General features: G+C 44.6%; 2 protein-coding genes across 3 annotated transcripts in view; one reads left to right on the forward strand and one right to left on the reverse strand.

Annotated features, from left to right (window-relative positions):
• Window positions 1-3,586, reverse strand: part of EPS8 (EGFR pathway substrate 8, signaling adaptor) — a 293,475-nt gene extending 289,889 nt beyond the window's left edge. For both annotated transcript variants that reach the window (XM_077468593.1, XM_077468592.1), the window contains exon 1: window positions 3,488-3,586. The gene's annotated coding sequence lies outside the window, so the exon portion shown is untranslated. The remainder of the gene's footprint in view (window positions 1-3,487) is intronic.
• Window positions 3,587-3,593: 7 nt separating this feature from the next.
• On the forward strand, window positions 3,594-15,186 carry STRAP (serine/threonine kinase receptor associated protein). The gene is given in 9 exon segments (XM_077468614.1): window positions 3,594-3,782; window positions 5,023-5,162; window positions 6,350-6,430; window positions 6,614-6,686; window positions 8,443-8,542; window positions 8,878-9,015; window positions 12,603-12,739; window positions 13,353-13,502; window positions 14,841-15,186. Coding segments are annotated over 9 exon segments (993 nt in total). The 5' UTR covers window positions 3,594-3,670; the 3' UTR covers window positions 14,903-15,186.
• The last annotated feature ends 1,160 nt before the right edge of the window (window positions 15,187-16,346 follow it).

The following is a 16,346-nucleotide window of genomic DNA, read 5'->3' on the forward strand; positions in this document are numbered from 1 at the left end:
CTACCGAGGACAAAGATGCTGTAGCCAGTCCATCCAGTGAGGACAATACTGCAGCTAGTCCCATCCACCGAGGACAGCAATACTGCAGCCAGACCTCGTTGCCACCATCCAAGGGGCACTTACATCACAGAGAGCCTTGTCGCCACCATCCGAGGGCAGTGGCATCGACAGAGAGCAGAGTTGCCACCATCCAAGGGGCACTTACATCATCAGAGAACCTTGTCGCCACCATCCGAGAGGAGTGACATCGACAGAGAACCTCAACGCCCCTATTTGAGGGCAGAGCCTCGTCGCCACCATCTGAGGGGCAGTGATATCAACACAGAGCCTCGTCACCACCATCCGAGGGCAGTGACAGAGACCCTGTTGCCATCATTCAAGGAGAAGTGACATCAACAGGGAACCTCATCACCACCATTCGAGGGCAGAGCCCTGTCGCCACCATCTGAGGAGCGGTCATATCAACACAGAGCCTCGTCACCACCATCCGAGAGGCAGTGACATAAACAGAGAGCCCCGTCACCACCATCTAAGGGGCAGTGACATCAACAGAGAACCTCGCCGCCACCATTCGAGGGCAGAGCCCCGTCGCCACCATCCGAGGGGCAGTGACATCAACACAGAGCCTCATCACCACCATCCGAGAGGCAGTCATCTGTAAATGAATGTGCTAGGAGGGTATGGGGGGGGGGGGGGGGGGGGGGTTTGAACAGGAGAGGATATGTCTGTCTGTGCCAGAAGAGGAGATGTTTGTGCTGGGTGGGATTTGGGTAGAGAGGAAAAATGTTATGCTGGGAAGGGTAATTTAGAGGGGGTTGTGCTAGGAAAGGGGTTTTTTTTTGCAGGGGGGGCGTCACGAGAGGGGATGTCTGTGCCAGGAGAGGGGATGTTTGTGTGTGTTAGGAGGGGGGGTGGGGAATTACTGCTGGGGGGATTTGGGTAGGGAGGAGGAATTTGTCATGGAAGGGTAATTTAGCGGGGGTTGTGCTAGAAGAAGGGATTTTTGTTTTGGTATTTTTGCATGGGGGGGGGGGGGGGGGGCGGCATCAGGTAGGCTAACCAGGATCCTGTGATTTCTAATAGCATCCCTGCATAGCATCATACATAGCATCATACATAGCATATGTAGAGGAGATGAACTGGGCACCCTAGACAGATGATTCAGGGACAATCCGATCGCCTTAGGGGGTCAGGAAGGAATTTTTTTCCCCCTTGGAGCCACTCTGACTGGGGGTTTTTTTCGCCTTCCTCTGAATCATCTGAAGGTTTAGGGGTGTAAAAAGGCTCTGCCTTTGAGGAGTCCTAGGATAACCGTGACTGATCTCCAATGTTCTCTGAAGCCCGACAATCATTTCCTTCTATGGATTTATCTCCAATAAAGATTGGTCGTACCTTAATTGTCTTTGTATCCGAAGGTTTTTTTCTTCCTTTCTCTAATAATAAATATAATGAGGAATGACAGCAGGGTGAAGAATTTTGCCCCATACTTCACCACTAGATCCCCCTTCAGCCATGGGATGGCGGTAGGAAACACCAGAAGTCTAGTCTCTGTAAATGAGTCATATTATGGCAGAAGGTATAATGTTTGCAGGTATAGGCCAGTGATGGCGAACCTTGGCACCCCAGATGTTTTGGAACTACATTTCCCATGATGCTCATGCACTCTGCAGTGTAGTTGAGCATCATGGGAAATGTAGTTCCAAAACATCTGGGGTGCCAAGGTTCGCCATCACTGGTATAGGCCATGTATATGGCGTGTAGTCTGGGGCTCTGGGCAGCTGTCAGTTCTACCCTTTTTTTATGCCGACACCCTATATGAACCTTTATCCACCCTTGTACACCAGGGGAACCCAAAAATAATTTTCATAGGAGTCAGTGGGAGGGATGACTCCTTACATTGGTGGTCAAAGGAAAGAATGTCCCTCTCAAATTAATCAGTAAAAAACAACTGCCCACTGCCCCCACCTATAACTGGCCTTCACAGCAAATAGCCCATGGGTGGAAGGGCATTGCATGTAAATCAACACCAACCAGCTCAACTAGCCAGCCAATCTGCTACCAAACAAATGGTCCTGTCTAACAGTTTGCATTAAAAACAGGGGTTTAGTTAGCACACACTTGCAATTACATGCGGAAGCTGCAGAGCCACTCCAAGGTACCCCAATATTATCTGTAGTCCTAACTCTTGTAATTTGGTTGGTAGCAGATTGGCTGGTGAGCTAGGACTTAAGAAATATTGGGGTGCCTTGGAGCAGCTCTGCAGCTTACGCTCCATGTCTCTAATGCCTTGTACACATGACCGGACTTTCCGGCACACTAGGTCTGACGGTGATGTAAAGGGGAACTCTGATGTAAAAGGTGCTCTGAGAACCCTGATTTACCTTAGTGTACTCACTCAGATGCAGGAGAGAGAAGGGGGATGGATGGTGAGCTCACTCACCCCTTGGCAGTCAGCACCTCTCATCCAGATGCATCTGAGGCTGCTGGACTTCAAATTTCCGGCCCAAACTTACTTTCCTATTCTGAGGCACAGCGCCAGGGATTGGAGTGTGGGCAGACACAGAGGGGTAGGGGTGGGGGGAGGAGGCGCAGGTCGCACCCTCTCTCCTCTCCTTTCTGTGTGTGTTTGGGAGGGAGGGGGGATTGTTAGTGCTGGCTTTGGGCAGTGTGAAAGAGTGTAACAGACACTCTCAGCTTAGACAACTGCAGCCAAGAACCCTGCTGGGAAGCCATAGGCCAGTCTGAATAATGTGTCCGGGTTTCAGGAAATCTGAAACCCGGTCACGATTCCAAACTCGAACTGTCTGGGTGAATCCTGGACAGGTGGCAACCCTAATCTCTGGCTGTGGTCAGTGGGTTACATCTGATTGTGGTCAGCAGGGTAGATTAGGGGGTCTATGGCTGTGGTTAGTTGGGTCTTTGGCAGTAATCAGCAGGATACATTGGTTGGAGGGAGGTCTCTAGCTGTGATTGGTGTGTTACATCTGAGTGTGGTCAGCAGGATAGATTGCGGGGTATAGGTTGGTGGAGTAGATGGGGGGGGTACCTGGCTGCGGTGAGCAGATTCTTAGGCTCTGGTTAGAATATCGGGATGTGACCAGCAAGGTACATTGGGGTTGTCTGCAGTTTTGGGGCTGGCAGTGTACATTTGTGGTCAGCCGAATACATTGGATGGTCTGAAGTTTGTGTACATTAGCTACATGGGGTGTCTAGCTGTGGTCAGTTGGGTACACTGGGCAGTTTTGCAGGTACATTGGGGGGGGGGCCTCTGACAGTGGTCGATGGGGTAAATTTAGGAAGTCTCTAGCTGCGATTGGAGATGATCATAGGGGTACATTGGAGAAGTCGCTGCTTAGCAACAGCCTCCATTGGCTACAGGATAATTCTTCACACAGCCGCGTGGTAGAAAGCCCCGCCTTCAGTCAGAGCAAATCCACTGCGGTTACCACAGGCAACAAAACTTCTTTCAGCTCACATGAAACCCCGCCTTCGTCTCTTCCACACGACGACGGAGACGCCACAGCTGCGCGCTCCCTGATTGGACAGAGCCTCCCGACATATTCGTCCTCATCCAACATGCTAGTCGCGTTTCCGCTCCGTCACTTCCGCTTCCCTTCCTTCTAGTAGCGAGTCGGTGTGTGTGTGTGCAGCTGCTGTATTCGGCGCAGAGATGGCAATGCGGCAAACTCCGCTGACCTGCTCCGGTCACACCCGGCCTGTGGTGGACCTGGCCTTCTCCGGTGTCACCCCGTACGGGTTCTTCCTTATCAGCGCCTGCAAGGGTGAGACCGCCGGCCAATACCGCTTCACCATACGGCTCCCTCTAACCAATACAAACACTACCCAGCCCCCCCCAACCAGTCATACTACTATCACTGCGACCTATACCCCTCCACCAGACTGCTCGCTCAGCCAATAGTCCGTCTCCACCATACTGCTGACTGACTACTAATACCCCTCCAATCCACGGCCTCATTCCTCCCCCACACCTTTCCTGCGCCCAGTGCTCCTCCTCCTCTGTCCTCTTTTATGATAAACATACAGGGCTGCTCTGCCATTGCTCCTTCACCTGGCTGTAAGGCTAACCCACCTGGCTTCAGTATTTTGCGATCCTTGTTCCAGGCCAGGAACCCTCAGGTATACTGTCCTTATGGATGCTTGTTGTGGGCCAGTGTCTCCCTGACCAAGCAGCCAGAAGATGAGTAATACAGCCAGGCTACAAGCCTATTCAAGTCAAACCCGAACACCTTTGTGGCACACAGCAATTATTATTTTATAGTATAAACTATACATTTTGCTGCTAAATAACATTTCTAATCATATGACATTAATAACAAGAGTCCCCCTTTACATCAGAGTCCACAGAGTTCCCCTTTTACATCTGAACTCGCAGAGTGCCCTTTCACTGTAAGGGGGGGGGGGCTCTGATGTAAGGGAGACCTCTGGGGATTCTAAAATAAGGGGATACACTGAGAACTCTGATGTACAGAGAGGACTCTGATGTAAGGGGTGCTCTGAGAACCCCGATTTACCTTGGTGTACTTAGAGGCAAGGAGGAGACTTCAGTGCCAGACCTATGCATGGTGAGCTCGCTCACCCCTTGGCAGTCAGCACCTCTCATCCAGCTGGATCTCAGCTGCTGGACTTCAAATTTTTGGCCCCCACTTTCCTTTTCTGAGGCACAGTGCTGGGGTTTGGAGTGTGGGCAGACAAAGAAGAGTGGGTATTAGAGGTGTAGATTGAGCCCTCTTGCCTCTCCTATCTGTATGTGTTGGGGGGGTGGTTTGTTAGTGCTGGCTTTGGGCAGTGTGAAAAAGTGTAACAGGCACTCTCAGCTGAGACAATTGCAGCTAGCAACCCTTCTGGGAAGCCATAGTCCAGTCTAAATAATGTGTCTGTGTTTCAGACAGTTTGAAACCCCAACACATGGTTCCAAACTGTGAATCCTGGACTGGTGGCAACCCTAGCTCATACGATCAATTTCCCTGCATCCCCGGTAGCTGACTTTTTTTCTTTTTTCAGATGGGAAGCCCATGCTACGTCAGGGTGACACTGGAGATTGGATTGGAACGTTTCTGGGCCACAAAGGGGCAGTCTGGGGGGCCACGCTGAACAAAGATGCTACGAAAGCTGCCACAGCCGCTGCAGATTTCACAGCGTAAGTATAGCGAATAGGTGATTCCATTTGGGTGCCTGTGGGAGGGGTCTTCACCTCTTTTACCATACTGAGGTGACACTGATGTGCCTTGGGGAGTGAAGGTGTCATTACTCTTTGTATTTGGGGCAGTAGTGAAAATGCCTATCAGATTTCATCTGAGCTTCTTGCCTAGTCTCCTCAGATTGGCTGGCTGTGCTATGTGGTACATAATATATATGACCACCGAGGCCTTGTATCCTCACGGTAGGGGTATCGGAGGAGGGCACATTTAGTCAACAAATAGAAGTCATTAATTAGCTTCCTTCTAGAGCTCCACAATTATTCGTCAAGAATCGTTATTTCGATATTATTATTATTATTATTCTTTGCGATCTTGATAAAGGGTTTCCATCTTTTGGTATGCAGAGTTTTCTCTCAGCCCTCAAAAGTCAGTCTGGGCAGTCTGCCAAGTTTTAAAACATTCTGTCAGTGGAATGTTAAGTCTAAACATTGTATCTATGTGTCTTTTACATCAAAGGAATAGACTTCTGTATGTAAATTTTGAACATTTAACCACTTAAACCTTTTTTCTGACAGTTTTCAAGTTAACTTTTTTTTTTTTTTTTTTTCCCCTCTAAGTAGAGACCCTAGAGCAAGCAGTGATGGTGAACCTTACCACCCCAGATGTTTTGGAACTACATTTCCCACGATGCCCATGCACTCTGCAGAGTAGTTGAGCATCATGGGGGAAATGTAGTTCCAAAACATCTGAGGTGCCAAGGTTCGCTATCAGTGATGGTTGTTGCAATATTTTATGTCACGCTGTATTTGCTCAGTGGCCTGTCAAATGCATTTTTTTTTGGGGGAAAAAAATACTTTAATGAATAAAGGGGGGGGGGAACGAACAGGTAAAGTTGGCCCAATTATTTTTTTTTTTTGTATAATGTGAAAGATTTTACACCACAAGAATCGTGTGAATCGTGATCTTTATTCTAAGCAAAAGAAATCGTGATTCTTACTTTGGCCAGAATCGTGCAGCTCTACTTCCTTCTATCTTTTTAGATTGTAAACTCTAATGAGCAGGGCTCTCTGGTACTGTATTTGTAACTACTGCCTGCACTCATGTTGCGCAAACTGGTGCTATATAAATAATAATACCCAGGATAAATCTTGATGTTCGATTTCCACTGACTCTCCTGTCCTCTCTTCTAGCAAAGTCTGGATGCAGTCACAGGGGACGAGTTGTTCACTTTGGCTCACAAGCACATTGTAAAGAGTGTTGACTTCACCGAGGTAAATGCATCTGTCATGTCTATATAAAACAGTTTTACCGTTAAGTGGTAAACTTTGGCTTATTAGTTTTCTGTTCAGGGCACTGTGTAGGTTACCCAGGAAATGCATGAATAAAGAACATATTTAGGGGGTGTATATAAGGAGTGCTCGCCAGAGCTTACTATCTAATGCCTTCTATTATAGGATAGCAGTCATCTTCTGACAGCAGGACAAGACAAGCTTTTGCGCATTTATGACCTCAGCAAGCCGGAAGCTGGTAGGTGGTGGCGGTGTACCGCATTCTTCTGTATTTTTGTAAAAGGGTAGGTGGTGGATGGCAGCTCTGGTGGTCTGGTCTACATGGTGGTGTCCTTTCTGATGTCTCTCACTGTGTACAGATTGTCTGCGATAGAGCTGCACAATTAATCGTCAAGAATTGTTATCGTGACTAAAGTGTTTCACAATTCTTTCTATGCAAAGAATTCTCTGCTCTCTGAAGCCACAGCCTTCAAAAGAAAGAGAAAAACTGGGCAGTCTCCCAAGGTTCTAAACATTCTTTATCTGTTGAACTTAAGTATAAACATTGTAACAATTTGCCAATGGAATAGACTTTGTAAGTGAAAAAAGTTTAACCACTTAAACGCTAAACCTTTTTCTGACATTTGTTGGTGTTCGAGTTAACATTTTTTAATTTTTTTTGCTAGAAAATTACTTGGAACCCCCAAACATATAATATAATATTATATTATTATTTTATTTTTTAGTAAACACCCTAGAGATTAAAATGGTGGTTGTTGCAGTATTTTATATCGCACTGTATTTAATTTAAATTCCCTTTAATCACTTCAGCCCGGACCATTTTGCTGGTCAAAGACCAGACCACTTTTTGCGATTCGGCACTGTGTCTCTTTAACTGACAATTGCGTGGTCGTGCGACGTGGCTCCCAAACAAAATTGATGTCCCCCCCCCCTTTTTTTTCTCACAAATAGAGCTTTCTTTTGGTGGTATTTGATCACCTCTGCGGTTTTTATTTTTTGCGCTATAAACAAAAATAGAGCGACAATTTTGAAAAAAGCGCATTATTTTTTACTTTTTGTTATAATATCCCCCAAAAATATATAAAAAAAAAAAAACTTTTTTGTTTTTTTCCCTCAGTTTAGGCCAATACGTATTCTTCTACATATTTTTGGTAAAAAAATTTGCAATAAGTGATTGGTTTGCGCAAAAGTTATAGCGTTTACAAAATAGGGGGTAGTTTTATGGCATTTTCATAAAAAAAATGTTTTTATTAGTAATGGCGGCGATCAGCTTTTTTTTTTTTTTTTCCCCTCTGCGACATTATGGCGGACATATGAAACATTTGACACATTTTTGGGACCATTGTCATTTATACAGCAATCACTGCTATACAAATGCAGTGATTCCTGTGTAAATGGCAGTGTAGAGGTTAAGTGTTCCTAGGGGTTTGTTACTAACTGTTGGGGGCTGGGCTTTCATTTAGTGAACGCTGATCTCTGCTCCAATCACATGGAGCAGAGATCAACATCACTAGTTGCTAGGCAGAATGGGGAAATGCTGTTTACAACGGCATTTCCTCGTTTAGCTGCCCCGTGAGACGATCGCGGGTATGCCCGCGGTGATCTAGTCCACAGGACCTACGACTGGACTCACGGGGGTCCCGACCAGCATGCCGCCCTAAGGCGTGATGGCAGGGCGGCATTAGATTGGACGTACCTGTACGCCAATATGCCTGCCCGTGCCATTCTGCCGATGTACATTGGCGCGCTTAATTAAGAAAAAAAAAAGCTAACCAGTAAAGTTAGCACTTTTTTTTATTTTTTTTTATTTTGTATAATGTGAAAGATTTTACATAGTGAGAATTGTGAGAGAATCGTGATCATTTTATTCTAAGCAAAAAAATTTGATTCTCCTTTTGGCCAGAATCTTGCAGCTCTAGTCTGCGTATATAATCCCTGTTGGTTCGGAGGGAATGGAGACACACTAAAACTGACACTTCTACTTCTTCTCATAGATCCTGAGCAAATTGGGGGTCACACATCGGCTATTAAGAAGGCTTTGTGGTATAACAATGACAGACAGATCATCTCAGCAGCTGATGATAAAACTGTGAGGTAAGATGTGAGCTGGTGCTGCAGTCATTGGAGGCATAGCTCCCCCTGCTAGATGCTGCATGAACTACAAAAAGGTCAAATGTGGGGGGTTGTATCAGCTTGGCATGCACCATGTTGCACCCTACATGTAGGTGTAACTTGGTTTATAATGTGGCATTAGCCTTTAGGCTCTAGTATATTCTGCAGTCTTGCATCAAGATTTCTGATTTGCAGTCTGATCTGTGGAGCCCACTATATGTATATTCATATGGGTTTCATTTGTTGGGTTTGGCTGTCTAGATGCTCTCCACCTCTCTGCTGTCAAATTTATAACATTTCCGCTCTTATAATTGCAGGTTGTGGGACCGAGCCAGCATGACGGAGATAAAAACGCTTAACTTTAATTTATCGGTCAGCAGTATGGAGTACATTCCAGAGGGGGATACGCTGCTCATCACATATGGCAGAACTATAGCGCTGTACAATTCATCCAGGTATGTGTGTGACGCTATGAATGTTAAGACATCTGTGGATAATCTGTTTTGTGTCATTGCCCCTTGACAAGGAGGGGCACATTGCAGAATTACCCCTTTCTTGTAGTAGCTGGTGTGAGGTGTGACAGTTATTGGAAGCTGTGGGTCAAGAATCTGGAGATTGGGTTTTAACTTTGAGGGTAAGACTAAGGTTGGAACGAGATAGACTTGCATGTTGCAGCCCCTAAAACTACTGCAATTTATTATTTTTTTTCCATTGAAAAGGCACAGGTGTGGTGTCTTTGTCCCAGAGCCATCCGAGCAGTTTTAATGCATTGTCCAGGAGCCAAAATGATCTTGCTCCATAGGAGCACCTGTAGCACTTTTGTCAATGGGCAGAACTGTATTAACTCTGTCCAGAATAGGGTCTTCTGCAACAGATGATCTGTACTATAGCAATTTATTTGCTTGTTGTTTTGCAACCTGCGATTAATCACTATAAGCTTTGTTTTGGGGGTCTGACTCTAGTCAGTGAGGGGGGAAAAAAAACAACAACCCTAGACTCCCACTTTATTAATAAAATTTAAATGCAAAATGTTTATAGATAGCATTTATCTTCTGACTCTTATTGCTTTTGTTTTCATCTTTTAAATGCAAGCCCCATCCCCCTCTAGCTGGCCTGTATTGGACAAGTAAGAGTAGATATAGTTGAGATGGCCACATATAGAGAGCACTGGGGCTTATGGCCCTAGCTATATGCTGTAGTTGAGAGGCTAGATAGTATAACCATGGGTTTGGAAGTGCTATCCCACCTGCTTCCTTAGGGCGCTGCAATTGTTCGCCTGACTCTGGTAGTTGTATTGTGCCAAATAAGGGACCTGAAAATGGAATTAATGATACAAAACTGCTTCAGCGGAACAATCATCAGAATTGTGGAGCACATATAGAATCTGTGGCATTGGGATCATTTTGACCAAGTTGATTCTACTCATTGGAGAAAGTTTGTCTGGACAATACCTCAAAGTGTTTATTAAAGTGGTGTTCCACCCACAAAAAAATAAATAAAAAACATTGGAATCCTTCTTTTTTTTTTTTTTTTTTTTTTTTTTCTTCACCTCTAAATGCCTTTTGCTAGGGGGTCCCTCGTACTGCCTCCTTCAGTGCCTGGGCTCCTGACGTCACTTCCCCTCTGCGCAGGAAGGGCTCAGCTCTGCCCCCTCCCTCCTGTCAGTCATCTGGGACACGTGACTGGTCCCAGATGACTGCGCAGCGACGCATGCGCAGTGGGTGCCCGGCTGTGAAGCCACAGCCGGGTGCCCACAGTTGCAATGCCGGCGCCGCCGAGAGGAGGGGGGGACAAGCTGGGGGCTTCGTTCCTCCGCATCGCTGGACCCTGGGACAGGTAAGTGTCCGATTTATTAAAAGTCGGCAGCTGCAGTATTTGTAGCTGCTGACTTTTAATTTAATATATATATATATATATATATATATATATATATATAATTTTTTTTTTTTGGGAAACTCCTTTTAAGCCACTATCTCATCTTTATACTACCCCCCCCCCCCCCGTTAGATAACAGAGTGCCTATGTGTGTGTATAATATGTTATATAAAATAATTTCACAGGCACTAGGATACAGATTTTTATCTGACAGAGGGGATGATATAAAGGTCAGATAGTTTTGAAACAGCAGGGATCAGAGTGGCGTTTTTGAGAGCAGGCGGGGAGGGGGGAGGAGGACAGCTGGAGACGCAGGAGAGTGACGTAGGCACATATGCTGACCACGGTGTCAGAGCTTGGCAGTCCTAATTATATTGTGGTCAGCGTGCAGAAGGAAGAAGGTAAAAACTGGCAGGATCAGCCAGGTATCTCGGGTGTTACAGGGGGCAAAATGACACAGCACAAGCACTGTGCTGTTTAAAATGCTTTAAAGGAGCAGGATCCATTATAATAAGATTTTTTTTGGGGGGGGGGGGTTTAACGCTTTAACCTAATTGTGATGTCATTTTTAATTGGGGGTCTTTGATTATATTTTGGGATAATTGTATGAGGCTGCTCAAATCGTGTAAATGCTGCACACCCCACCCCAATATATTTTTATTGAATACTATATAAAGAGGCAGGGGAATTGTAACATTGTAAGGTTGCAAGTCAGGGTTTTTCATAGAAGAGATCCAGGGAAGCCAAGTCCTGATAGATAGATATATATATCTCTATCTCTATTTAGAAATCACGGCGGCCGATGTATGATGCCGCTTCCCCCCCCCCCCCCCCCTTCATCTCATAAAAAGACACCTTTCACACTGGGGCATTTTTTCAGGTGCTTTTGGGCTAAAAATGGCACCTGTAACGTGCCTGAAAAATGGCTTCCCTGCAGTCTGTGTGAAAGACAGTGCTTTCACACTGAGGCAATGCGCTGGCAGGATGTTAATAAAAATAAATAAAAAGTCCTGCAAGCAGCACCTTACCGCTCCTGCCCATTGATATGAATGGGCACCACTGCCGAAGCGCATGGAATGCGATTTGGCAGCGGTGCTTCACGGGCACATTTAACCTCTTCGTCCGCTAGCTGGGTTATATGTGCCCCACTAGCAGCCGAATAGCACTGATAAAATTACGGTAAAGCGCCGCTAGAAGTAGTCAACGCCTGCCCGTTCCAGTGTGAAAGCAGCCTTCATAAGTGATACAGAAAATTTCTTACATTTAAACATTTATTAAACAAAACTAACCTCTAATCAGTTTACTTGTATAATTTAGATTTAAAAAAAAAACAAAACAAAAAACTATATATCAAATTAAAACAGGTAATCAAAACTTTTGGACGGAAAAAAAATGGCCTTTACTGTTTGTTTTTTTTTTTTTTTTTTTTTAATTAGTGTATTTTTTTTTTTTTCCCCAAAAAAATGCGTTTGAAAGACCTCTGCGCACATGACGTGTGACATAAAATATTGCAACAACCACTATTTTATTCTCTAGGATCTCTGCTAAAAAATATATATATAAATTTTTGGGGGTTCTACGTGATTTTCTGGCAGAAAATACAGGATTTTTACTTGTAAGCAACAAGTGTCAGAAAAGATTTAGTCTTTAAATGGTTAAATTGAGAACTCCTACACATGGTGTTGAGTTCATTCAGAAGTGTAAACCTTGTATCTCTTTGCTCTTTTCTTGGCAGACTGCCCAGAGAGGAAACAAGTCTTCACTGAAGACTCAGGCAACTTGCATTGACTTCTATTACAGAAGTAATTTGTAAGTCCAGCTGTAGTTATATGGCCTTTTTATCAGCACAATTGGCTGATGCCGATTAATTAAAAAAACTGCAAATATCGGTCAACCTCTAATATAAAAACTATCTGTCCAAAAACAAAATGTATGAGACGTGTTTTGGGTAGACTACAAAGGCTATGATCTACGGAACTGAGGCAAAAACCTAAAAGTAGCATAATAACCGCACTTGAGTCCCTGAGCATTTTAAGCGTTGGATAGTGGTGATGTGGATAATTAAAGTGAAATTCATATTTTTGGTTTGCGTGCTTGTTAAACTAGAACTGCCAGCAGAGATGGGACAACGCTGGAAATGTTAACTCTAAATCTGTTTTCTTCCTAGTCTTGAGCTGATAAAGTCATTTGAAGCTCCAGCCTCCATCCATTCTGCATCGCTCCATCCAGAGAAAGACTGTATAGTGGCAGGAGGAGATGACTTCAAGCTGTACAAGTACGACTACAGCAGTGGAGAGGAGCTGGGTATGCACCATTGTTATGATCACAGCATGCGCTCTCTGAATGAGGCCCAGACTGTCCTGTCAGTAAAGAATCTCCTCTTATAGTGCTACACAAAGCTTTTCAGGCTAAAGCTCTGCACCTTGCAGCAGTAAATACACTTGCCCATAACAGCTGGGCGGAACCCATGACAGGCAGAACTAGCATTTTCATTGAGTAATGGTTGTTTTTATAGAATTGCAACCTCCTCAGAATTGGAGTTCGTGGAGTTTGACAAGCTGCTTTGTCATCTCAGGGTGATGGTGGTAAGAGCGTGTGCTGCACTTTCTAAAGCTCCTTCACTTTGTCCAATGTGCATTGGACTGTTGGGGTTCCTGCAGGGTTTAGGTAGGTTCCTGCTTGGTTATGTTGGGCTTCCTGGAAAGGAGTCTGTCTTCTACTCACTGATATTGGGGTTTCTAGATGGGTTGGTCTGTGCTGCACTATTCTAGAGTGTTTTTTTTTTCTTTATTTCATTTGATGTTTATTGAACAGTTTTTGGGGTTCCCGGAAGGAGTTGGTAATTTCCTGCTTGGTGGTATTGGGGTTTCTGGAATGGGTTGGCAGATTTGCTCAATGATGATGATATTCTTTGCAGAATCCTACAAAGGTCACTTTGGTCCAGTCCATTGTGTGCGCTTCAGCCCAGACGGGGAACTGTACGCCAGCGGATCAGAAGACGGTACATTACGCCTCTGGCAGACAGCAGTGGGGAAAACGTATGGATTGTGGAAATGTGTTCTGCCAGGTAAAGTCAAAAATCTTGCTGGAGATACTAAAATCCTCAAATGAATCTTTGCATTTGACATATAACAAATATTGTCCCCGGCTGCCTAGCTCATCCAGATTAAAGCGGCATTAAACCTAAAAAGAAACATTAAATTGCCAGGTGTGTTTTTTTTTTTTTGTTTTGCAGAACAGGTTGTCCTGCAGATGTAGCAATTACAGGGTTGAGACAAACCATTTAACGCTGGCAGTGGTGCTTGCCATCAGCTTTTATTCATTTTATCCTGAAAGGGGAGGGAAAACTGTTGCTGTAACAAATTAAACTGTTAGCTGGAGATTTTGGCTTTAATTTATTAGTGTATTTAAATCTGCTAGCACATGGAACACCTAACCTCTCCCCAAACTGACAGTGCTGATGTCCAAAGGTCTCTGTGTCCCTTCGTCCAGAGAAGGCTGTTGAGAGAGACCGTTAATGCAGCCACCACATCTAATGATTAGTATACCGCAAAATATTACATCTTTGGCTTTAATACTGCTTTAAAGAGGAAGTAAACCATGCAAAGGTAAAGCATAATGGGCTAAGTGACACATAGTAGCCCATTTTGTGTCACTTATCTGACACAGGAGCCAGCGACGTCACCGATGTCCCTTGTAGTCCGGAGCATCCATCTTCTTCCATGTATCGCTGCTCCGGCCAATCATAGCTCCGGAGCAGTGATGACGACACTCCCGCACATGCGTATGGGAGCCGCCACTAACAGCATATCGCCGTTAGCAGCAGCATGGCGCTAGTGCGCCTGTGCGCCGCTGTCTACGTCGCATGCGCCGTAGACAGCTGGCACTGTCTTTTAATAAATATCTCCTAAACCGTGTAGGTTTCGGAGATATTTCTTGGACCTAGAGGTAAGCCTTAATCTAGGCTTACCTGTAGGTCAAAGTGGTTTGTAAGGGTATACAACCACTTTAAGCTTTATTAGCCAAAATAGCTGAAATGTCTGCAATGATTTAATTGGTGTTCCGTTGGCACAGCATAACTAAAATTTTTCTTGACCCTTTTTCTAGCTCTTGTATAGGAAGGTTCTATTGTTCATAATGTGTGTGTGTTTGTTTTTATTTATTTATTTTTTCATATAATGTATCACACATGCCTTAGGATCTTTAACCCTCATTAGGACAGTGTAGACATCTAGTTTACAAATGAGATCTACCAGTTCAGTACAGCAAGGGTTAATCCTGGTAAACCTAACTCCCATAGTCTCTTGTTAACAGTACACAGAAAGGTAAAGCGAAGTTGGGTGTTTTTTTTATTTATTTATTTTTTGATATTTGTATGAGTGATCCTTCTGTGTTGTCTTCGCAGAGGAGCTGGTCTCGGAGAATTCAGACTCGATATACAACACATCTGCTGAAATTAAAGCCTGAAGTGCCTCGACATGGCATTGTGAGACGTGCAGATATCGAGACTCTGGAAATGGCAGACGCTTGTGGAAGTGCGCACTCCTCCCAGCAGCAGCGTTGGAGGTAGCAGATTGGCAAGAGGACACACAAGTTATTCCAGCCATGTGGTAGACTGTTCGGAGATGGGAAAAAAAACGATTAATTTTCTGGGAGTTTCCTCTGACTCCAGCCTGGTTCTGACCACTTTGTGACATTTATTATTGTAGTTCCACTTCTGTGAATAAAGTGTATCGGGAATGACTATACAACTGCGTCCCTGTTCTGGGTAGGAGGGTGGTACTTCAGAATTACCTGATTGTGGGCGAAGCTTGGTCTTTTCATTTGTGTTCTGTGTAATCGGTGAACTTGACTGCCATTGCTGTGTGGCTTTTGGAAATTTATACCTGGGTCCTTCTGACTTGTTCCTGGCCAGACTACAAAATACCAAAAACTAGAATTTTGTTATAGAAGCTCTCCCCCTGCATGTTTCCTAATTTCTTTTCTCCTTGAGCAGTGTTTTTTGTTTTGTTGTACAATGTACTAAATAGTCAATTTAACTGTGTTGCTATCACAAAGGACGAACATTACTTGTAATATCATGGGCAGTGACGGGTACTCCTATATTAGACCCCCCCTGGTCTCTTCTCTGCCATCGAACTGAGATCGGTTTGGTTAGATGCTTGCTCAGCCAGCAACCGTTAGTTAAAAAAAAAAAAAAAAAAAAAAAGTGGTTAAATCCTTGTTTCTGGATTCATTTATCACAGAGGGTAAGGAAAGGATGTTCCATTTTCTCTTATTGGCAGCTGGCTCCACAGTTTGCACCTGTCCCGGGCTATCTCCGTGTCATGGGAAAAGCTACCGGAGTGGAGGCCCCTGTTCTGCACTCTGTAAAAGTGATTGGGTGGCTGTAGAGCCACTCGATCACTTTTATATGAAAGGCCATTGCCAGCTGTAAAAATCGATACTTGATTCATGGCTGCAGCAGTGATCCTAGTATAATCACTTTCACCCAAGGCTGCAATGTATATGTCCTAAGGGCTGGTTGATCTAGGTGCAGTAGTTTTGGATGTGGTGTTTTAGTGCTCTTTAGTCATTTCAATGTGAAGCTTTAGTCTACAATCACAAGGCAGTTTTATCTGCGACTAGCTTGCTGCATTCAGTGCTTCTAAATGCAGGAGCTGATATGGCTGTATACAAAATTGGCTAATTAGCTGTGTCCAAGGTCAGTCAGTCTCTCTATGCACATATATCTGTTCAGATGAATGGTTACAGGCAAACGGTGGCGGCGCTGGCCATTGATTTGTATAGATTACACTTCTGACAGCTGCAGCTGTTCGCACAGTGTGAGCAAGCAGAGTTTACAACCACCGGCCAGAAATTCTTGCCAGTAACTGCCCCTGGCCATAGACATGGCTCCTTTAAGTAACCT

This window comes from Lithobates pipiens, unplaced genomic scaffold (genome assembly GCF_037356315.1).
Source record: "Lithobates pipiens isolate NorthernLeopardFrog02 unplaced genomic scaffold, aLitPip1_a1.2 Scaffold_8, whole genome shotgun sequence".
Taxonomy (NCBI): domain Eukaryota; kingdom Metazoa; phylum Chordata; class Amphibia; order Anura; family Ranidae; genus Lithobates; species Lithobates pipiens.